The sequence below is a fragment of the Hyla sarda genome, chromosome 6 (assembly GCF_029499605.1).
Source record: "Hyla sarda isolate aHylSar1 chromosome 6, aHylSar1.hap1, whole genome shotgun sequence".
In the NCBI taxonomy this organism is placed as follows: domain Eukaryota; kingdom Metazoa; phylum Chordata; class Amphibia; order Anura; family Hylidae; genus Hyla; species Hyla sarda.
The window spans coordinates 248,611,988-248,635,563 of record NC_079194.1 but is presented as its reverse complement, the minus strand read 5'-3'; the positions used below and the strand labels follow the sequence as shown (position 1 = coordinate 248,635,563).

General features: G+C 43.9%; 1 protein-coding gene across 6 annotated transcripts in view; it reads right to left on the bottom strand.

Moving 5' to 3' along the window:
* LOC130276901 (mucin-5AC-like) overlaps positions 1 to 23,576 on the bottom strand; it is a 442,145-nt gene that overhangs the window by 201,425 nt on the left and 217,144 nt on the right. For all 6 annotated transcript variants that reach the window (XM_056526890.1, XM_056526891.1, XM_056526895.1 and 3 more), the window contains one exon: positions 10,290 to 11,222. In XM_056526890.1, the coding sequence (XP_056382865.1) occupies positions 10,290 to 11,222 (933 nt within the window). The remainder of the gene's footprint in view (positions 1 to 10,289; positions 11,223 to 23,576) is intronic.

The following is a 23,576-nucleotide window of genomic DNA, read 5'->3' as shown; positions in this document are numbered from 1 at the left end:
TACTCATCTGTGCTCTCTCCTGTCTTATAGTACTTATCTATGCTCTCTCCTGTCTGATAGGACTCCTCTGTGCTCTCTTCTGTCTTATAGTACTTATCTGTGCTCTTTCCTGTCTGATAGGACTCCTCTGTGCTCTCTCCTATCTGATAGCACTCCTCTGTGCTCTCTCCTGTCTTATAGTACTCATCTGTGCTCTCTCCTGTCTGATAGCACTCCTCTGTGCTCTCTCCTGTCTTATAGTACTCAGCTGTGCTCTCTCCTGTCGTATCAGACAGGAGAAAGCACAGATCATCACTTACTGGACTTTGTCCATGCCTGTGCTTCAGCTTGGACAAAGCCATGGTTTCTATAAAAAGGATTTTTTCTATGAATTATATTAGAAAAGTTAATGTTTGGCAAGATGTACAACAAATAAAAAGTTTTTGAATCTGACAGTGGCCATTGAATGTAATAAAGAATATAATTTTTTAATGATGCAAACAAATATTGTGAAAATGAGGAGGGTTTGAAAGCAGTGGCACATATAAATTAAACAGTAAATCCTAGTTTTTAACCCGTATTTAACCCGTATTTTTAAGCCGTATATTTACGTCCTGCGCCGGCTCCCGCGATATGAAGCGGGATCGCGCCGCGATCCCGCATCATATCGCGTCGGTCCCGGCGCTCATCAATGGCCGGGACCCGCGGCTAATACCACACATCGCCGATCGCAACGATGTGCGGTATTAACCCTTTAGAAGCGGCGGTCAAAGCTGACCGCCGCTTCTAAAGTGAAAGTGAAAATGACCCGCATGCTCAGTGAAATCGCGGCATCCCGAACAGCTGGCAGGACACCGGGAGGGCCCTTACCTGCCTCCTTGGTGTTCGATCGGCGAATGACTGCTCCGTGCCTGAGATCCAGGCAGGAGCAGTCAAGCGCCGCTAACACTGATCACAGGCGTGTTAATACACGCCTGTGATCTGTGTAAAAGATCAGTGTGTGCAGTGTTATAGGTCCCTATGGGACCTATAACACTGCAAAAAAATAAGTAAAAAAAAAGTGTTAATAAATGTCATTTAACCCCTTCCCTAATAAAAGTTTGAATCACCCCCCTTTTCCCATAAAAAAAAAACAGTGTAAAAAAAAGAAAAAATAAACATATGTGGTATCGCCGCGTGCGTAAATGCCCGAATTATAAAAATATATCATTAATTAAACCGCACGGTCAATGGCGTACGCGCAAAAAAATTCCAAAGTAAAAAAAATGAGCATTTTTGGTCACTTTTTATACCATTAAAAAATGAATAAAAAGTGATCAAAAAGTCCGATCAAAACAAAAATCATACCGATAAAAACTTCAGATCACGGCGCAAAAAATGAGTCCTACCTCCCTGTACGTGGAAAAATAAAAAAGTTATAGGGGTCAGAAGATGACATTTTTAAACGTATAAATTTTCCTGCATGTAGTTAGGATTTTTTCCAGAAGTGCGACAAAATCAAACCTATATAAGTAGGGTATCATTTTAACCGTATGGACCTACAGAATAATGATAAGGTGTAATTTTTACCGAAATATGCACTGCGTAGAAATGGAAGCCCCCAAAAGTTACAAAATGGCGTTTTTTCTTCGATTTTGCCGCACAATGATTTTTTTTTCCATTTCGCTGTGCATTTTTGGGTAAAATGACTAATGTCACTGCAAAGTAGAATTGGCGACGCAAAAAATAAGCCATAATATGGATTTTTAGGTGGAAAATTTAAAGGGTTATGATTTTTAAAAGGTAAGGAGGAAAAAACGAATGTTACGCCTAGCGCTCCGGGTCCCCGCTCCTCCCCGGAGCGCTCACGGCGTCTCTCTCCCCGCAGCGCCCCGGTCAGTCCCGCTGACCGGGAGCGCTGCACTGTCATGGCCGTCGGGGATGCGATTCGCACAGCGGGACGCGCCCGCTCGCGAGTCGCATCCCAGGTCACTTACCCGTCCCGGTCCCCTGCTGTCATGTGCTGGCGCGCGCGGCTCTGCTCTCTAGGGCGCGCGCGCGCCAGCTCTCTGAGACTTAAAGGGCCAGTGCACCAATGATTGGTGCCTGGCCCAATTAGCTTAATTGGCTTCCACCTGCTCCCAGACTATATCTGATCACTGCCCCTGCACTCCCCTGCCGGATCTTGTTGCCTTAGTGCCTAGAGAAAGCGTTAACTGTGTTTGTCCATACTGTGTACTTGACCTCCTGCTATTGCCATATTGACTACGATCCTTGCTGCCTGCCCCGACCTTCTTCTACGTCCGACCTTGCTCTTGTCTACTCCCTTGTACCGCGCCTATCTTCAGCAGTCAGAGAGGTTGAGCCGTTGCTAGTGGATACGACCTGGTTACTACCGCCTCTGCAAGACCATCCCGCTTTGCGGCGGGCTCTGGTGAATACCAGTAGTGACTTAGAACCGGTCCACTAGCACGGTCCACGCCAATCCCTCTCTGGCACAGAGGATTCACCTCCTGCCAGCCGAATCGTGACAGTAGATCCGGCCATGGATCCCGCTGAGGTTCCCCTGCCATCTGTCTCTGACCTCACCACGGTGGTCGCCCAGCAATCCCGACAGATCGCCCATCTAAGTCACCAGCTGTCGGAAGTGTCCACCATGGTGCAGCAACTTCAGTCGCAGCTACAGCATCTGCAACAGCAGCTACCATCTCCTCCACCAGCTCCTGCACCTCCTCCGCAGCGAGTGGCCGCTCCTAGCCTCCGCTTGTCCCTGCCGGACAAATTTGATGGGGACTCTAGACTCTGCCGTGGATTTTTGTCTCAATGTTCCCTGCATATGGAGATGTTGTCGGACTTGTTTCCTACAGAACGGTCTAAGGTGGCGTTCGTAGTGAGCCTTCTTTCAGGAAAGGCCTTGTCTTGGGCCACACCGCTCTGGGACCGCAATGATCCTGCCACAGCCACAGTCCAGTCCTTCTTCGCTGAGGTCCGTAGTGTCTTCGAGGAGCCTGCCCGAGCTTCTTCTGCCGAGACTGCCCTGCTGAACCTGGCCCAGGGTAATTCTTCAGTGGGCGAGTACGCCATCCAATTTCGTACTCTTGCTTCCGAATTATCATGGAATAACGAGACTCTCTGCGCGACCTTTAAAAAAGGCCTATCCAGTCGCATCAAGGATGTGCTGGCCGCACGAGAGATTCCTGCCAACCTGCAAGAACTTATCCATTTGGCCACCCGCATTGACATGCGTTTTTCTGAGAGACATCAAGAGCTCCGCCAGGAAAAAGACTTAGATCTCTGGGCACCTCTCCCACAGTCTCCGTTGCAATCTACGCCTGGGCCTCCCGCCGAGAAGGCCATGCAAGTGGATCGGTCTCGCCTGACCCAGGAAGAGAGGAATCGCCGTAGGGAAGAAAATCTTTGTCTGTACTGTGCCAGTACCGAACATTTCTTGGTGGATTGCCCTATTCGTCCTCCACGTCTGGGAAACGCACGCACGCACCCAGCTCTCGTGGGTGTGGCGTCTCTTGATTCAAAGTCTGCTTCTCCACGTCTCACGGTGCCCGTGCGGATTTCTCCTTCAGCCAACTCCTCCCTCTCAGCCGTGGCCTGTTTGGACTCTGGTGCCTCTGGGAATTTTATTCTGGATTCTTTGGTGAATAAATTCCGCATCCCGGTGACCCGTCTCGTCAAGCCGCTCTACATTTCCGCGGTCAACGGAGTCAGGTTGGATTGCACCGTGCGTTACCGCACAGAACCCCTCCTGATGTGTATTGGACCCCATCATGAAGTCATTGAGTTCTTCGTCCTTCCTAACTGCACCTCTGAGGTCCTCCTCGGTCTGCCATGGCTCCGGCTTCATTCTCCCACCCTTGATTGGACCACCGGGGAGATCAAGAACTGGGACTCTGCCTGCCATAGGAAGTGCCTCTCCCCCCCTCCCAGTCCCGTCAGGCAAGCCTCAGTGCCTCCTCATGGCCCCCGTCCTGGTGACACACTGCCCCGTGCCAGGCTTCGCCCTCTGCCCTCCCTCCCCATTCCCACTCCTGCTGTACTGCCTGCCGTTGAGGAAACCCTCCATTCTTTCCCGGTGTCCTCATCCCAGGGGAGGCAGTTACCGGACAAAGAAAAGGGGAGACCTAAGGGGGGGGGGTACTGTTACGCCTAGCGCTCCGGGTCCCCGCTCCTCCCCGGAGCGCTCACGGCGTCTCTCTCCCCGCAGCGCCCCGGTCAGTCCCGCTGACCGGGAGCGCTGCACTGTCATGGCCGTCGGGGATGCGATTCGCACAGCGGGACGTGCCCGCTCGCGAGTCGCATCCCAGGTCACTTACCCGTCCCGGTCCCCTGCTGTCATGTGCTGGCGCGCGCGGCTCCGCTCTCTAGGGCGCGCGCGCGCCAGCTCTCTGAGACTTAAAGGGCCAGTGCACCAATGATTGGTGCCTGGCCCAATTAGCTTAATTGGCTTCCACCTGCTCCCAGACTATATCTGATCACTGCCCCTGCACTCCCCTGCCGGATCTTGTTGCCTTAGTGCCTAGAGAAAGCGTTTACTGTGTTTGTCCATACTGTGTACTTGACCTCCTGCTATTGCCATATTGACTACGATCCTTGCTGCCTGCCCCGACCTTCTGCTACGTCCGACCTTGCTCTTGTCTACTCCCTTGTACCGCGCCTATCTTCAGCAGTCAGAGAGGTTGAGCCGTTGCTAGTGGATACGACCTGGTTACTACCGCCGCTGCAAGACCATCCCGCTTTGCGGCGGGCTCTGGTGAATACCAGTAGTGACTTAGAACCGGTCCACTAGCACGGTCCACGCCAATCCCTCTCTGGCACAGAGGATCCACCTCCTGCCAGCCGAATCGTGACAACGAAAGTGCAAAAACTGAAAAACCCTGAGTCCTTAAGGGGTTAAAGGGGTACTCAGGTAGAAAACTTTTTTTTAAATCAACTGGTGTTAGAAAATTAAACAGATTTGTAAATTACTTCTATTAAAAATTCTTAATCCTTTCAGTACTTATTAGCTGCTGAATACTACAGAGGAAATTATTTTCTTTTAGGAACACAAAGCTCTCTGCTGACATCATGAGCACAGTGCTCTCGGCTGACATCTCTGTCCATTTTAGGAACTGTCCAGAGCAGCATATGTTTGCTATGGGGATTTTCTCCTACTCTGGACAATTCTTAAAATGGACAGAGATGTCAGCAGAGAGCACTATGCTCGTGATGTCAGCAGAGAGTTCTGCGTTCCAAAAATAAATACATTTTCTTAGTAGTATTCAGCAGCTAATAAGTACTGGAAGGATTAAGATATTTTTTTAATGGAAGTAATTTACAAATCTGTTTAACTTTCTGGCACCAGTTCATAATAAAAAAAAATAAAAAATTCCACCGGAGTACTCCTTTAACTCAAGCTCACAAAAAAAATGGTTACCTGTAACTTATTTCTATAAGGTGAAGCTGTTTGAGTGTAACACTAACTGCACAATATGCCTAGCACCATTAAAGGGGATAGGATGTCTGATTTCCGGGCAGCACCTGGCATTCTGTGCTGGGCTGCTGCTACAGTCTCAGACACTTTTGAGTTTCTGGGACTGGAGACGTGACATCATGCCATGCCCCCTCGTGATGTCACAACGCGCGCCCTCCGTTCATGTCTATAGGAGGGGGCATAACAGTTTCTGAAACTGTAGCAGCAGCCTGGTGCAGGGCATAAGCCTGATGTCCCTGATGGGTTATGGAATCAGCATTTGACTGTGGAACCATCGACTCCTATGTCTAATGTATGCAGAACTGCAGCCAAGGACAAAAAAGATAAAGTGAAGTCGGAAAGGAAGCAGCTGTTGCTGGGTTATTTAATCATAAGAAGTGTGGAGCTTAAGGAAAATGGTTTTGTGAGATGTCTCCCTGGAGCTACTGCTAGAAGAGATAGAAGATGTATTCTTAATATTGTTACGCAAGCAAAGCAGGAAAGGGATGTGGAATTTCTTGTCCATCTAGGGATAAATGACTTGGCTTGCAATGAAGTTTCAGAGATGAAGGAATCTTTTATCAGACTTTGTAATGATGCACAGGATTATGCATCCCCTGTTTCATTTTCTGAAGTTCTGCTTGTGCATAATGTTCAGAATGATAGGCAGAGGCGCATTAAGGAATTCAATTTATGGCATAGAAAAAGGTGTCAAAAGCAAGGATTTGGCTTTGTGTCTCATGATAGCTCTACTTGGAATAGAAAGGAACTGTACATTAAAGATGTTTTTCATCTTTCTCTCAAAGGAACAAATGTACTTAAACTAGGAAGGGGGGGGGGGGGGGAAGAGTGAAAATCCATGAGTCCAATTGCCCTCCGAAACAATGCCAGAACATGTCAGTAGCACAGAGGTTAGGAAATGACAAGCTCGTCCTGTCCTGTCTACAAATGCTCTCAGTTTAGGTAATAAAATCAATCAACTTGGGTCAATAATGGCATCTGAGAATGTACATTTAGTGGCTGTTACTGAGACATGGTTTAATGAAAGTAATGACTGGGACATATCCATACTTTATACAGAAGAGACAGAGAATACAAAAAAGGAGGAGGAGTGGCCCTGTATGTGAAAGACAGCATAAAATGTAACCTAATACAAGTTAGTGAGGCCAACATAGAGTCAGTTTGGGTTACGTTGCAGTTTGGTAATCATGCAATAACTCGTGTAGGTGTGATATATAGACCACCTGGCCAAAATAAAGAATTAGATGATCTACTAGTTGAGGAAATAGCTAAAATGACAATGAATGGAGAAGTTTACATTATGGTAGACTTCAATCTTCCGGATATAAACTGGAAAACCAAAACAGCTAGTTCTGCCAGGAGTACAGATATTCTGAATTCCCTACTTGGATTATCTCTACAACAAGGAGCCAACCCGGAGGGTGGCCATTTTGCATTTGGTATTTACAAATGGGGATTTGGTATATGATGGTATTGTAGGCAAATCCTTGGTATCTAGTGATCACCAGTCAGTGTGGTTTAATATAAAAAGGAGTCACACCACACAAAAACAAAAGTTTTAAATTTTAGAAATACAGACTTTTCAAAAATGAGATTAGTCATAAAAGAGTCCTGTAACGGTCCCGAACGGTGACGGGAGGGTGATCCACTGGACCAGAGGAGTGATGGCGTGGGCCGTACCCAGGGAACGGAATCTAAGGGGCTACTGGTCTTCACCAGAGCCCGCCACAAAGCGGGATGGTCTTGCTGCGGCAGGTAGCCCCTGGGTCGTTCCACCAGATAGCGACTCAACCCCTCTGGTTTGCTGAGATAGGCGCGGTACAAGAGGAACGGACAGAAGCGTAGTCAGACGTAGCAAAGGTCATGGCAGGTGGCACAGGTTCAGGAGCGGTAATCACTAGCAACAGGTCTAGGCAGGCAGCACAGGTTCAGAGGCGGTGGTCACGGGCAAGGGTTGGCAACAGGCAGGGAACACTTTAATAATGGAACACTTTCACTAGGCACGAGGCACAAAGATCCGGCGAGGGCAGGAAGGGGCTGGAGACTTTTATAGGACAGTAAGGGCCAAGCACCGTTCAATGGTGTGCTGGCCCTTTAAATTTCATGAAGCCGGCGCACACGCGCCCTAGGGAGTGGGGCCGCGCGCGCCGGGAGGAAGAGGCAGCACAAGGGGATGGGACCGCGGGTAAGTGGACACGGGATGCGGCGTGTGTGCGGGGACCTTACCTATTAGACTGGAACGGATTACATGGAGTCCAGGAGAAATTATGCATTATTGAAGGCAACAGAAAATTGCATTAGACTTGTCAGTAAAAGCAGAAAAAGGAAAAGATAGCATTTAGTAATTATAAAAAAAAACACAGAACAATGAAGATCCCCATAAAAATCATTTAACCCCTTCCCTAATTAAAGTAAGAATCAACCCCCTTTTCCCTTTAAAAAAAAACTGTAAATGTCTGAACTATAAAAATATATCAATAATTATACCTCACAGTCAATGGCGTACTCGCAAAAAAATTCTAAATTCCAAACTAGCGTATTTTTTGTCAGTTTTTATATCATGAAAAAATTTATGAAAAGCGATCAAAAGGTCTGCTCAATACAAAATGGTACCGATAAAAACTTCAGATCATGGCACAAAAAATGAGCCCTCATACCGGCCCGTATGCAGAAAATTTTTTGTTATAGGGGTCAGAAGATGACAATTTTTAACGTATAAATTTTCCTGCATTTTTTCTTCAATTTTGTCACACAAGGATTTTTTTTTCCATTTCGCAGTGGATTGTTCTGTAAGATGACTAATGTCACTGCAAAGTTGAATTGGTGGTGCAAAACATAAGACATTATATAAAAATTTAGGTGCAAAATTTAAAGCGTTATGATTTTTAGGAGGTGATAAGGAAAAAATGAAAATGCAAAAACGGAAAAACTCTGAGTCCTTAAGGGGTTAATATCTTCACTAGTGATATTGCAAAAGGTCTCGCCGGTAAGGTGTGTCTTTTTGCTGATGCCACAAAGATGTGTAACAGGGTTGATGTTCCTGGAGGGATATGCCAAATGGAAAAGGATTTAGGCAAACTAGAAGAATGGTCAGAACTCTGACAACTGAAATTTTATGTGGATAAGTGCAAGATAACTCACCTGGGGCGTAAAAACCCTCAGGCAGAATATAGAAGTCCTGACCTCAGTATTTAGGATACTTATTTCAGCAGACTTAAAGGTAGGAAGACAATGTAATAGAGCAGCAGGAAACACTAGCAGAATGCTTGGGTGTATAGGGAGGGGTATAAGCAGTAGAAAGAGAGAAGTGTTCATGTTGCTGTACAGAACACTGGTGAGGCCTCACTTGAAGTATTGTGCACAGTACTGGAGGCCATATATCCAAGCAGGATATAGATACTCTAGAGAGAGTTCAGAGAAGAGCTACTAAAATAGTACATGGATTGCAGGATAAAACTTACCAGGAAAGGTTAAAGGACCTTAACATGTATAGCTTGGAAGAAAGAAGAGACAGAGGTGATATGATAGAGACTTTTAAATACATAAAGGGAATCAACATGGTAAAGGAGGAAAGCATAGTTAAAAGAAGAAAAACTACAACAAGAGGACATAGTTTTAAATTAGAGGGGCAAAGGTTTAAAAGTAATATCAGAAAGTATTACTTTGCTGACAGAGTAGTGGAAGCATGGAAGTTTAAGCATGCATGGGATAAGCATAAGGCTATCCTTCATATAAGATAGGGTCAGGGACTACTGATAGGATTCAGGTATATTGGGCAGATTAGATGGGCCAAATGGTTGTTATCTGCCGGCACATTCTATGTTTCTATGGTTATAAGCCATATGCTGGTTGCTTAAAGCCTCTGATCTTAAACCCCCCCCCCCCCTTCCCAAAAAAAAAAAAAAAAAAAAAAAGGTATCACAGCCAACTTATTAAAATAAATTTAAAATGAACCAAGAAAATATGAAATCACTACTGGCTAAAACATTTTATTTCCTGGTAAATGGAACTAATAAAAATAGTCCCCAGTACAAAAAATGACATCCAGCATTTTTGTATCTTTTGAAAGTAAACAACATGATACGGCAAGTATAGAGATAGCGTTCGGCACTGCATTGCTTAAATGTGGCTATAATCACAAGTCCATGTACACCTGTGTCAGGGACAGCAACTGGCGTCCGATCTCTCCCTTGCCTTGCCTGTCACTATGTTGCACTTCATGGAATAAAAAACTTTTTCTACACTACGAGACTGGTGAGTGCCATTCATCTTCCTAACTTTTGTAAACAACATGATAATTGTATAGTTTTACTAGCAGAGTAAACAGTGTTGGATATGACATTTTCTAGAGGTCCTAATAAGGACCTGGGCCCATTATGAGGTTTGCCATTGTGAGCTATCATTTCTATGTACACCCTTGCGTTGTTTGTTGAGAAAAGAAGAGGAAAAATAGAAATATTTAGAGATGTTCTATAATCACAATGGTCAAATATTTGACAGTGAGTTTTCAGCACCACTAATAAAGTGCCACAAACACAGCCTAAGCCATGCTTGAACAACAAACCTGTATGAGGTCTTTGAGAATACAATAATCATATTTCATAATCTCATAACATATGATCTGCATTTTACCATCTGAATAGAATTTTTCATTTTTGAAATTGGTGCAAAAATGGCAAAAAATTGAAAAAATTTACCGATTTTTAAGTAAATATGATCAGAAAAAACAAAGGTGTGATTAATATGACTGTAACTTACATTACACATCTGTTGAATCTTTTCAATGTGTCCCCCAGTGCGTATTGACTAACATATTACATACATGTTGAAGATGAAAGTCACTTACCTGGTTTGAATACTGACCCATTCTCGTTACAAGAGCAGATTGTTGTAGTTGTTGGCCTACAGTGACTTACATCATCGCAACATATATACTGTATCTCATAGTCATAGCATTGTTTAGATGTTTGTTTAGCATTGAGACATTTTAATCCATCTTGTAAATCACATGTTATTTCCTGCATTTCTTCAAAGATTGATGGGTTTTTGTCAGAGCCCTTTATTCGACACTCGATTGCAACTGGTTTGTAACAAACTTTTTTTCCAGCTGCCTTTAATAGTTCAAAGTTTTCATATTCACCTCCAAACTCTCCAGATTCTGGCTCATTCACACTTATCCACTCTGAAACGTAACACCTTGGAGTACATGTGACTGGATATCCTGTAAGATTAGAAGTTGACTTTGTTTTAAAAGTTGAGGTTCGGAGTTTTGGAGACGTTGATCTTAGAGATTTTGTCGGTGATGTAAACAGGGTTTTAGTTCCTTGTGATCTGGTTGTGGGCGTTGTGGTTTTTGGAGATGTGGTTTTAATTGATGTAGTTTTGCAGAAAATCTGACAGCATTTGTACCTGATCTCATAATCATAACATGTCTTAAAGTTGGTTATTTGATGCTTATTTTGGCATATCAACCCATCATCTAGAGAACATGTAATAATTTGTGTTAAAGCATCCGTATCTTTTGGTCTGCATTCAATCTTTTTGGGATTTGCACATACTTTAAAACCAGCTCTTCTTATTATATCAAGATTTTCAAAATCTCCTCCATTGTTCCCCAAGGTAACTGTGTGTAAACTAAAGTACTCTGTCCATTTACAGATTACTTGACATGGTGTAGTTGGTAAACTAGTCTTAATTGTAGTTGTCCGTCTTCTAGTTGTTGTAGGTATGGTTTTTACTGTTGAGCGTGTGGTGGTAAGGGTAGTCGTTTTTGTTAATACTGTGGAATAAGTGAAAAGAGAGTAATAATAATGTATATGTATCAATAAGTCAATAATCTGTGACATTTATTATGCTTGCATAAAAGTATACACTTAATCTTTGTGATAGCACAAATTCTTCTTTTTATCAGCAAGCTTTTCCCCATAATTAACATTCATGTCCCATTCTGGCACCTGTAGATGATAAATGTCAGATTGCTGGGGGCCCCACTGCTGGTGCCCCATGAATAGTATGGGGGTCATTCCTCCTCACCCAAACCAATTGAGGGGGAGGCTGTATGTAGCAGTGGTCAAGCAAATAAATAATGGTCTAATAATACATATTAGACATATACAAAATTATAAGATAGAGAATAGATGTAGAAAAAAAATACACACCTCTTTTTATCATTCTTCTCTAAATTTGTATCTAGCAACTTTGCCCTAGCTTGTGTCTATTAATTGGGTTTAACACAGTCGCAAGTGTTTTGAGAGCACCATGTGGCATTATTATTTTCATGTAAAGAAAACAGATAGGTGTCGGCTCACCCTCATACCTTACTACTGCTCGGACTGGCTTGGACACCGCCAATGCTTGAATGTAAAAGAAATTGATTGTCCAGCACAGTTTTCAAAGTTTTCAATGCGGTGTAAACTTTATTCACATGAAAAGCACATACAAAAAGAGGACATCACTGGAGCAGTTACGCATTTTGGCCACACAAAATGGCCTAACTCATACAACTGATACACAGTTATGGGATCATTTATGTATGGGAGGTGGGGATTAGTGATAGGAAACACCTAAAAAAAAAAACTCTATAAACACCTCCTCCACTGCATAAAGAGAACATACAAAATATATACTAGCACCACATAGTTATTGTAATAAAATATAGATACATAAACATAGTACAAAAATAAAAAAAAAAGTGCATAACAAGTACTTTAATAGATGAATATAAACATGTACATGGTGGGCCATTTATATGGATACACCTTAATAAAATGGAAATGGTTGGTGATATTAACTTCCTGTTTGTGGCACATTAGTATATGTTAAGGGGGTAAACTTTTCAAGATGGCCATGGCGGCCATTTTGAAGTCGGCAATTTTGAATCCAATTTTTCATTTTTCAATAGGAAGAGGGTCATGTGACACATCAAACTTATTGGGAATTTCACAAGACAAACAATGATGTGCTTGGTTTTAACGTAACTTTATTCTTTCATGAGTTATTTACATGTTTCTGACCACTCATAAAATGTGTTCAATGTGCTGCCCATTGTGTTGGATTGTCAATGCAACCCTCTTCTCCCACTCTCCACACACTGATAGCAACACCGCAGGAGAAATGCTAGCACAGGCTTCCAGTATCCGTAGTTTCAGGTGCAGCACATCTCGTATCTTCACAGCATAGACAATTGCCTTCAGATGACCCCAAAGATAAAAGTCTAAGGGGGTCAGATCAGGAGACCTTGGGGGCCATTCAACTGGCCCACAACGACCAATCCACTTTCCAGGAAAGTGTTCATCTCGGAATGCTCGGACCTGACACCCATAATGTGGTGGTGCACCATCTTGCTGGAAAAACTCTGGGAACATGCCAGCTTCAGTGCATAAAGAGGGAAACACATCATCATGTAGCAATTTCGCAAATCCAGTGGCCTTGAAGTTTCCATTGATGAAGAATGGCCCCACTATCTTTGTACCCCATATACCACACCACACCATCAATTTTTATGTTCCAACAGTCTTGGAGGGATCTATCCAATGGGGTTAGTGTCAGACCAATAGCGGTGGTTTTGTTTGTTAACTTCACCATTCACATAAAAGTTTGCCTCATCACTGAACAAAATCTTCTGCGTAAACTGAGGGTCCTGTTCCAATTTTTTGTTTTGCCCATTCTGCAGCACCTGAAACTACGGATACTGGAAGCCTGTGCTAGCATTTCTCCTGCGGTGTTGCTATCAGTGTGTGAAGAGTGGGAGAAGAGGGTTGCATTGACAATCCAACACAATGGGCACCACATTGAACACCTTTTATAAGTGGTCAGAAACTTGTAAATAACTTTTGAAAGAATAAAGTTACGTTAAAACCAAGAATATCATTGTTTTTCTTCTGAAATTCCCAATAAGTTTGATATGTCACATGACCCTCTTCCTGTTGAAAAAAAAAAGTTGGATTCAAAATGGCCGCCATGGTCACCACCCATCTTGAAAAGTTTCCCCCCCTCACATATACTAATGTGCCACAAACTGGAAGTTAATATCACCAACCATTCCCATTTTATTAAGGTGTATCCATATAAATGGCCCACCCAGTAGAAGACACTACATAATATTATCTCATGTATAAGAGCTACACAGAGTATAACTTTGTTTACATAAAGTGGAACACATATTTGAGAATTAGACATGAAAGAACTTTTGAAAACTTTGATTCGGCCGATTCACCGAATTTTTCAAAAAATCTCAGTTCGATCCGATATTATTTGCGGCGAATCTATATTAAAAACTGCTATTTTTGGCCTACAGAGAGCCTTAACAGGGGTGTAGAACACTTTGCTTTGTTCTAACAAGCATATGGAGTGTGCTGAGGTAGTGAAATAATACTGTTATTCAGAATAACATGCATATTACTGGCATCGCTTTTAGAATCACTGCCACAGAGCGGCACAATGACAGAGCCTGGAGGTGGCATCTGTATGAGGAGACCTTATAGCGGCTGAATGACACAGCGTGGAGGTGTTGGCAGCTTGAGGAGACCATACAGTGGCTAAGTGGCACAGCGTGGAGGTGTTGGCAGCATGTGGAGAACATATAGTGGCTGAATGACACAGCTTGAATGTGGCTGAAGCATGAGGAGACCATATAGTTACTGAATGACACAGCCTGGAGCTGGAAGCAGCATGAGTAGACACTAGGGCTTCACAATCCCTAAGATTAAAAGATGAACTTTGAAATTTATATTGAAGATTTAGGGTAGCTAGTGCTACCATAAAAAATGTTTAGGCTCAGGCCCCGCAGCATCAGTAAACCACATATTGGCTAAATGACACAGCCTGGAGTTGGCTGAAGCATAAGGAGTCCATATAGTGTCTGAATGGCACAGCCTGGAGTTGGCAGAAGCATGAGGAGACCAATGAAATGTAAAATTTTTAAATAGAAATGTAAGAATTTTAACTTGAAATTGAGGATTTTGAAATTGAAATTTTAACTCCCAAGTTATAGTGTCCCAGGCCCCGGGGTGTGGGTATAAAGGACCAAATCTAACAAGGAGTCACATGTCACATGGCAGCACAATGACAGAGCCTGGAGGTGGCATCAGTATGAGGAGAACATATAGTGGCTGAATGGCACACAACAAGAGCTGTAGCAGACTGATGTAGCAAACATTGACAACTTTATTGTTAAAAAGACATTATTAAAAAACATATTGGCAAAGAGGAATGGCAGCTGAAACAGAGGACATCTTCTGAATAAAGTGCATAATAATTCTACAATGGCAAGTGCCACACGCTGTGTTGCTATATAGTGAGGTAGATATGTACAGGTTGCACATAACACGTAATATATGTGCGCCAGTACAAATAGATCTAGACAATACTATACTAAAAGTGCAAGTAGATATCAGGTATTTAACAACCTATCAAAAGTGCATTGGTACAAGAGGTGCAAACTGCAGAAATACCCACACATACAATGTAAAATGCGCAGCCAGGAGACGTCCACCCTTCTTTTTCCCTTTCTTTTTTCCCTTTTTTATAATTGGTTGGTTCTTATGCAAGTAGATCATTACTTTTCCATTTAGTTTCTCTGATGTGGATTTTAATATGTCTGTAGTTATTACATCATTTTAATCAGTGTCTTTGTTACATATTTTTTAGATCCAATTGGCTGCATGTGTACCTGCCTGATGTATCCTGCTTATGTACCTTTTCACTTTAATCAGCACCTACCTGGAGTCTCATATGTATCTTTAAGGAACCAGCACATCAAGATGGACTCCTCTTCTAGAGAACTCATGCCTTTCATTTAGGTGGACGTTATCATATTTTTAACATCTTTTATAATTTTTATACCTTACATCTCCCACTCATATATATATATATATATATATATATATATATATATATATATACATATATATATATATATATATATATATATATTATTTCTTCTACACTATCCCCATCTTTCGCACCATTATTATTATTTCTTATGCACTACATTTTTTTTCCAATTTTTTTGTATTGCTGCACCCACACACCCTTCTTTTTCTATATTCTTTCTCTCTTTCTGTCTCCCTCCCTTTTTCCTCCCCTTTGTTCTCCCCACCTTTTCCCATCCCCCATTCCCATCCTCTCCTATTCTTTCTACTTTGGCCCCCCTTCCTCTTGATGCACCACACACTGTTTTTCATCATGACCTTATATTTTCATACCATGTCCTATTATTTGCATCCATCACACATGGCGGTTTGAAGCCATGTCCTAAACCCTTGTTTGCACATCCTTTTCATTTGGTCATAATTTTCACTATCACAATACACACCATTGTTACATATAACATAGATATATTACTATTTTCAGTGATTTATTTTTGGTGTATAATTCATCACATGATCCATACACATCATTAATAATTATTATATATCACATAAGTATTTCCATCATTAAATAATAGGGGTTCACTCACATTACATATATAATGGGGCTATATGCACACATAATATTCGTATATTCATATATATATATATATATATATATATATATATATTTTTTTTTTTTTTTTTTTTTTTTTTGTTTATATTTTTACGTACATTTTCATTCACATTCCAATTTAAATTCATAATTGGTGTATATGGTATGATTGCACCTTGTTTTTTTTTTTTTAATCTGTACCTTGGACTCATGATCCTTGCTATGTAATTACATTTTGACATTGCCATATATGTGGTGATTATGTTCCTCTTTGTCTTGTGTTCTTTGCCTTTTTCCTTTTTTTATTTTTTCATTTCTTCTCTTCACCACATCACTGTGCACCACTGCCCCCCCCCCCTCCCTACAGGTAGGGCTTTCTGCTTGTGTTATTGGAATTCATGGCTGAATGGCACAGCCTAGAGTTGGCTGAAGCAAGAGAAGAGACCATATAGTGACTGAATGAGACAGCCTGGAGGTGGCATCAGTATGAGGAGACCATATAGTAGCTGAAAGACTGCCTGGAGTTTCTGGCAGCATGGGGAGACCATATAGTGTCTGAACAGCACAGCCTGGTGGGGGCTGAAGCATGAGGAGACCATATAGTGGATGAATGGCACAGCCTGGAGTTGACCGCAGATGAGGAGACAATAGGGCCCCACAATCTCTAAGAATAAAATATACATTTTGAAATTTTCATTGAAGATGTATGGTAGCTAGTGTAACCATAAACATATATAGGTAATGTCCTAGGCCCAGCAGCATCACTAAACAATGTAGTTGCTGAATGACACAGACTGGAGCTGGCTGAAGCATCAGTAAACCATATATTGGATGAATGGCACAGCCTGGAGGTGGCTGAAGCATCAGTAAAACATATATTGGATGAATGACACAGCTTGGAGTTGGCTGAAGCATGAGAAGAGACCATATAGTGGCTGAATGACACAGCTTGGAGTTGGCTGAAGCATGAGAATAGATCATATAGTGGCTGAATGAGACAGCCTGGAGGTGGCAGCAGCATCAGGAGTCCTGAAAGTGACCCAGTGACAGAGTGGTGTGGTGGGTGGAAATACCAGTACCCAGTGACGAAGGTGGGTGAAAAAAGGTCTGATGGGGAGGAATGTTTGTAACTGGGGAGCAGCGCCATAAATCTGTTTGGCACTATCCATATTTGTGAACTGTTGGTGTGGCACCATGGTCAATCTACTCTGATGCATCAGGCATTGGTGGTTGGAAATCCTGGCTGATTCATGCCTGATTCATCTTCACAAATGTCCATCTCTCCACATTTTTCATGAGTTCTCCTTAGGGTGACTATGGCCCCCGCCGCACTAAACACCTGCTCTGATGGCACACTACTGGCCAGGCAGGACAGCTTTTCCAGGGCAAACTCTGCTAGTGGCGGCCACAAATCAAGTTTGACTGCCCAGCGGATCTTCAAGGTGTGTTGGCATGGGCATGTTGAGCTGTGCCACCACCTGTTGGTTCAGGTCCTGCTCCATGCTGATGAGTTGCTTCATTATGCGGTTGAAGAAAGCTACTCATCAGTGACTGTAGACAGGCTGCTGCTGATGGAGCAGTACTTCTGCCACCCCACCCCTCCCCAGCAACCATGGCAGTGGAAGGTGAGCGCAGGGGACCCCCCGATTCAGACCTGCGAGAGGATGGGCAATGGTGCTGATAGGCATCGGCCAACTGATTACATAGGATGCCTCTGTAGTAAGTCACTTTGTCCTCCCTCTCAGTGGGTGTAAAAAAGGCCCCTATTTTGTGGCAGTAGCGAGGGTCCAATAAGTTGGAGAGCCAGAAGTGACAATTCGGCTGTCACTACACAAGCAAGTGAGCATGCATCGTGCCATTTGTGCAAGTGACTCGGAGGGACTCCCTGCCTCCATCTCCACTGCATACTGCCAAGGTGTGTCTGGGTCCTCTGTCCTCTGTCCTTCCTCATAACCCTCTAGCTCCTCTGGCTGCTCCTGCTCCTCCTCTTCGGTCAGATTACTAGAAAAAACAGTCATTTGGCGAAACCTAAACTGTGCTCCACTGTGCCCCTTCTCCTCCAGTTCAGCCCCCACAGGGCTTATGTTGCCGTGAGATGTAGGCGCCATGTCTCCAGTGCACTGACAAGCCATCGTTTCCAACACGTGTTGTAAGAAATGAAGCAGTGGAATGACGTAGTTCATCCCGTAATCCTGGCGACTTACTAATAATGTGGCTTCCTCAAAGGGCCTGAGCAAACAGCAGGTGTCACGTATGAGCTGCCACTGGTTCACATTGAAGTTACACAGGGGAGTACCGCTATCCGCTTGGATCATCAAGAAATCGGTGATGGCTTTTCTCTGTTTGTACAGTCGGTCCAACATATGGAGGGTGAAATTCCAACGTGTGGCAATGTAAAAAATCAGACTATGTTGGGATACCGTTCTGATGCTGCAGCTCAAGGAGGGTGTGCTTTGTGGTGTACAAGTGTCTGAAGTGCATGCAAAGTTTCCTTCCCATTGTTTCAATGTCTTGCAATGGGGGCGAACACTTCAGGAACTGCTTCAAATCCAAAGTGAACATGTGTGCCATGCAGGGTGCATGGCTCAGTCTTCCCAGTCGCAGTGCAGACAATATGTTCTTCCCGTTGTCATTCACCATGGTTCCCATTTCCAGATTTCGTGGAGTAAGCCATGCTCTGATTTCCTTACGAATTACTTTCCACAGTTCCTCCCCTGTGTGACTCAGTTCACCAAGGCAAACCATGTGAAGAACAGTGTGACACCACCGTGCCCTGCACACATGGTATGCTGAAGGGCCACTGAGACTTGTCTGGGCAGTGGAGGCTGAGGACACGGTGGAGGATGAGGAGGCGGAGTCGCACACTGTCACAGGACAAACGGCTTGAGAGCATGGAGGAGGAAGCGGCGTGACTGGTCCAAGTTGGTGTTTTGGCTGTGCAGGAACCACATTCACCCAGTGAGCCATAAAGGACATGTATTGTCCCTGACCATAGTTACAGCTCCAGATGTCGGCGCTGCCGTGCACTTTGGTAAACACCGACTAGACAACCTTCTCTTCCACAAAATTGTGCAGGGCTGGTACTGCCTTCTTCGCAAAGAAATGATGGCTTGGCACTGTCCACCTCGGCTCGGCACAAGCCATCAATTCTCTGAAAGGTGAAGAGTTCACCACTTGAAAAGGGAGGGACTGCAGGACCAGCAACTTGGACAGGAGCACATTCAGCTTCTGCGCCATTGGATGAGTTGGCGCATACTGTTGTCTCTTGGACATGGATTCGCTGATGGATTGTTGAAGGAATGGCTGACTAAAAGTAGGAGGAGCAGGAGCATCTGGAGCGACAGAAGGTGGGTTTGACACACAGCTCCCTTTGGCTGAGGTGGTGGAGCCTTGGCTGGCTGAAAGAAGGAGCAACGTGCCACTGGGTGATGCAGCAGGTTGGACCACTACATCGGAGCCACGGTTCTCCTGTCAGGGATGGCTCGAGGGGAGGCTTTCAAATGTGATTGACTGTGCTGCTATAGACAGTACTGCTAAGTGTCGACATAAGAAAATATACACCAGACAGGTTGTTGGTATAAACTCTTTCTTAGCATACTCGCAGCTGCCGCAAAAGAGTTCTATTTAATCCAGGAATTACATTTAGTTTTTACATTGGACAAAGAAGGAGGTTTAGTTATGACGTCAAAATTAGCATGTTACATTTTGATTGGTTGTTTGATTATTGCGTCCGTATATATTAGGATATCTATTGTCCATTATTTTCTTGGCAGAAGTTTCTCTACTAGGAAGTTCCAGAGTACTCTGTCCGTCAGATATTTTGTCTTTTACTCCTTATCTCAGTTGTATCGGCGTCATGGCAAGGCCTCCATCGTAGTCATGAGCATATTGCAAGCTGATATATATGGGTTAAAGCGGTACTCCGGTGGAAAACTTTTATTTTTTAAATCTACAGGTGCCAGAAAGTTAAACAGATTTATAAATTACTTCTATTTAAAAAATCTTAATCCTTCCAGTACTTATTAGCTGCTGAATACTAAGAAAATACATTATTTTCTTTTTGAAACACAGAGCTCTCTGCTGAATCACGAGCACAGTGCTCTCTGCTGACATCTCTGTCCATTTTAGGAACTGTCCAGAGAAGTAGAAAATCCCCATAGCAAACATATGCTGCTCTGGACAATTCCTAAAATGGACAGAGATGTCAGCAGAGAGCACTGGGCTTGAGATGTCAGCAGAGAGCACTGTGTTCCAAAAAGAAAAAAATCTCCTCTGTAGTATTCAGCAGCTAATAAGTACTCGAAGGATTAAGATTTTTTAATACACGTAATTTACAAATCTGTTTAACTTTATGGCACCAGTTGATTTAAAAAAAAAAATGTTTTCCACTGGAGTACCCCTTTAAAGGGAAGGTAACAAAATATATTTTTCCAGCAGCAATGGCATATTAGTATTAATATATTGATCAGCCATTAGAAATAGAGATGAGCGAATCGAAGCTGACAAACCCGAATTCATTAAGAAATTCATGAAATATTCGATTCGCAACGAATGCGAATATCGCCGCGATTCGATCACGCAAATCGCTTCATTAAACTCCATTTTACAGCGTTCCAGGCTATTGTAGACCTAAAATGGTGGATCCACATGTGAGTACATGGGGCAGGGGATTATGGGAGGGCGGAAAACAGCGGCGGGAATGAAGGTAGGCGGGCTGAACCTGAATCACATGTGAGATGCAGCCTATCAGTGTTCACTGACCTCTGTGATATCACAGCCCCTATATAATCAGCGGCCATCTTGCCTCTCTTCATTTCATCTATGCACTCAGATAGAGAGGACTGGACTGCGTGTGTGTGAATAGCTCATACCACTGCGTTACACTGCAACTGCTAGTCACATCAGCATTAGGGAAAGACAGGACTGAAGTGCTGTTGTGTTCTCACTGGGGAAAATCTTACGATATATAAACCTCCTATTCATGTTATTGAGCATTGCAGCAGAGAGGGGCAGATAGCTCCAAGCTGCGTGAACTTTCTGAAGCATCTTATTTCCTAATTTTTCAGCCAGAATGAGGTTTTATTTGCTCCACAAAACTTCTGCTGCTCAGAATTGTATGACAGAGTGCAATTTAGGGTTTAATCCCTGTATTTTTTGTTTTTTTGTGGTGCTGCACTGTTGGGTCCTGCTGCTGTTCAGAAATACGTGATTGTTCAGTGGACTGTAGTGCATTTGTACCATTTTGTACCTGTTAATCTGTCAAGGGGCTACATACTGTGCAAGTCCACACAAAAGTATTCACCGGCTGGTGTTTTACAAAAATACAGATTTTTATCTGCAAATAGTTGCGCATATTACTGCCTTCATCAGTGCATACCGCATACGTACATCCAAGTATTGTACCATTTAGTACCTGTTAATCTGTCAAGGTGCTCCATACCGTCAAAGTCCAAACAATAGTATTCACCGGCTGGTATTTTTTAAATATATAGTGCGAATATAGCACTATATATTCGTAATTACGAATATTCTTTTTTTTTTTTTCACAGTACACATCACAGTGGTCATCCCTCTCTGCTTCCAGCTTGTGTGGTGTAAAGAAGGCTCTAATACTACTGTGTGAGACTGGCGTACGAATTTTTGCATATGTGAAAATTTGCATATGTTAATTTTCACATATGCGAATTTTTGCTTATGCTAATTTTCACATATGCTAATTTTCGCACATGCTAATTTTCGCTTATACAAATTTTTGCATATTCAAATGTTCGCATATGCGAAATTTCACATATGCGAAAATTTTACGCGAATATTACGAATATGCGAATTTAGCGAATATATGACAAATATTCGTCCATATATTCACGAAATATCGCGAATTTGAATATGGCCTATGCCGCTCAACACTAATTACTGCCCTCATCAGTGCATATCGTATAGGTACATCCAAGTATTGTACCATTTAGTACCTGTTAATCTGTCATGGTGCTCCATACTGTCAAAGTCCAAACAATAGTATTCACTGGCTGGAGACATGCGCCGCTTGCTCCGCTAGATGGCCAAGTAGTGATGCGGAGAGTGACGTGGGAGGCGGTGTTGCGAGGGTTCAGGGTCCTGAAGCAGCCACTGTTGGGAAACCTGAGGAGGACATCAGAGACGTGCACACACCTGTTGATGATGATGAAGCCTATCGCAATTGGGAGCCGGGTGCAGAAGGGGCTTCATCATCATCAGGAGAAGAGAGTTGCAGGTTGCCCTTGAGGCAGCAAGACGGTAGCACGGTTGGCAGTCAGCGTCGTGGCAGGAGTGGAAATTCAGGAGCCAAGCATGCCCGGGGGAGACGACCTGCTTCGCAGCAGCCTACCTTTCCGGGAGGTAGTGGAACAGGGGTTCCTGGAGATGGCGCCAGTAGCAGTCAATTAGTGCGGACTGCGGGCGGGAAAATCAGCTACTCGGCGGTGTGGAAGTTTTTCATAAGGCATCCGAAGGAGGTTCACGTAGCCACATGCAAGATCTGTAGGCAGAAGGTGAAGCGTGGCCAGGGTCTCAATGTCGGCACCACGGCCCTGCGTCAACACATGCTTCACCACCATAAAGCAGCCTGGGAAAACCATGGCTCCGGTGTAGTGGTCCAGCCTGCTGCATCACCCAGTCGCCATCCGCTCCCTTCTTCATCCAGCCAAGGCTCCACCACCTCAGCCGAAGGGAGCTGTGTGTCAAACCCTCCTTCTGAAGCTCCTGCTTCTCCCGCTTTTAGTCAGCCATTCCGCCAACAATCCATCGGCGAAGCCATGTCCAAGAGACAACAGTAAGCGCCCACTCATCCAACAGAAGTTGCATGTGCTCCTGTCCAAGTTGCTGGTGTTGCAGTCCCTCCCTTTTCAAGTGGTGGACTCTGCACCTTTCAGAGAATTGATGGCTTGTGCCGAGCCGAGGTGGAAAGTCCCAAGCCGTCATTTCTTTGCGAAGAAGGCAGTACCAGCCCTGCATAAGTTTGTACAAGAGAAGGTGGGCCAGTCCTTGAGCCTGTCGGTGTGTTCAAAAGGGCACCGACGTGGGGAGCTGTAACTACGGGCAGGGACAATACTTGTCTTTTACGGCCTACTGGGTAAATGTTGTTCCTGAACAGCCACAACAGCAACTTGGACAGGTAACACCGCTTCCTCCTTCACGCTCTTGCTCCCAGGCAGTTGGTCCTGTTACAGTGTGCAACTCCGCCTCCTCATCCTCCACTGTGTCTTAAGCCTCCACTGCCCGGACAAGTCTCAGTGGCCCTTCAGCATACCATGTGTGCAGGGCACAGCAGTGTCACGCTGTTCTTCATATGGTTTGCCTTGGCGAAAAGTCTTGGAAACAATGGCCGGTCAGGGCAATGGAGCCGTTGCGCCTACATCTCACGGCCACATGAGCCCTGTGGGGGCTTGTTGGATTTGGTCCTTCGTACCCACATGCTGGGGTCCGGGACACTCAAAGGTTGTTTTAAATTTCAAATAAAAAAATGATGGCGCTGCTGGGCCTGGGTCTGGGAATTTAAAATTTTCGCATAGGTAGCACCCGCTATCCAAAATCTTTTTCAAAAATTTCTAAAATTGTGGTGTTTTTTGGGGGGAATTGTGAAGCCCTGCTGTGTACTCGTGAATAAGCCAACTCCAGGCTGTGTCATTCAGGC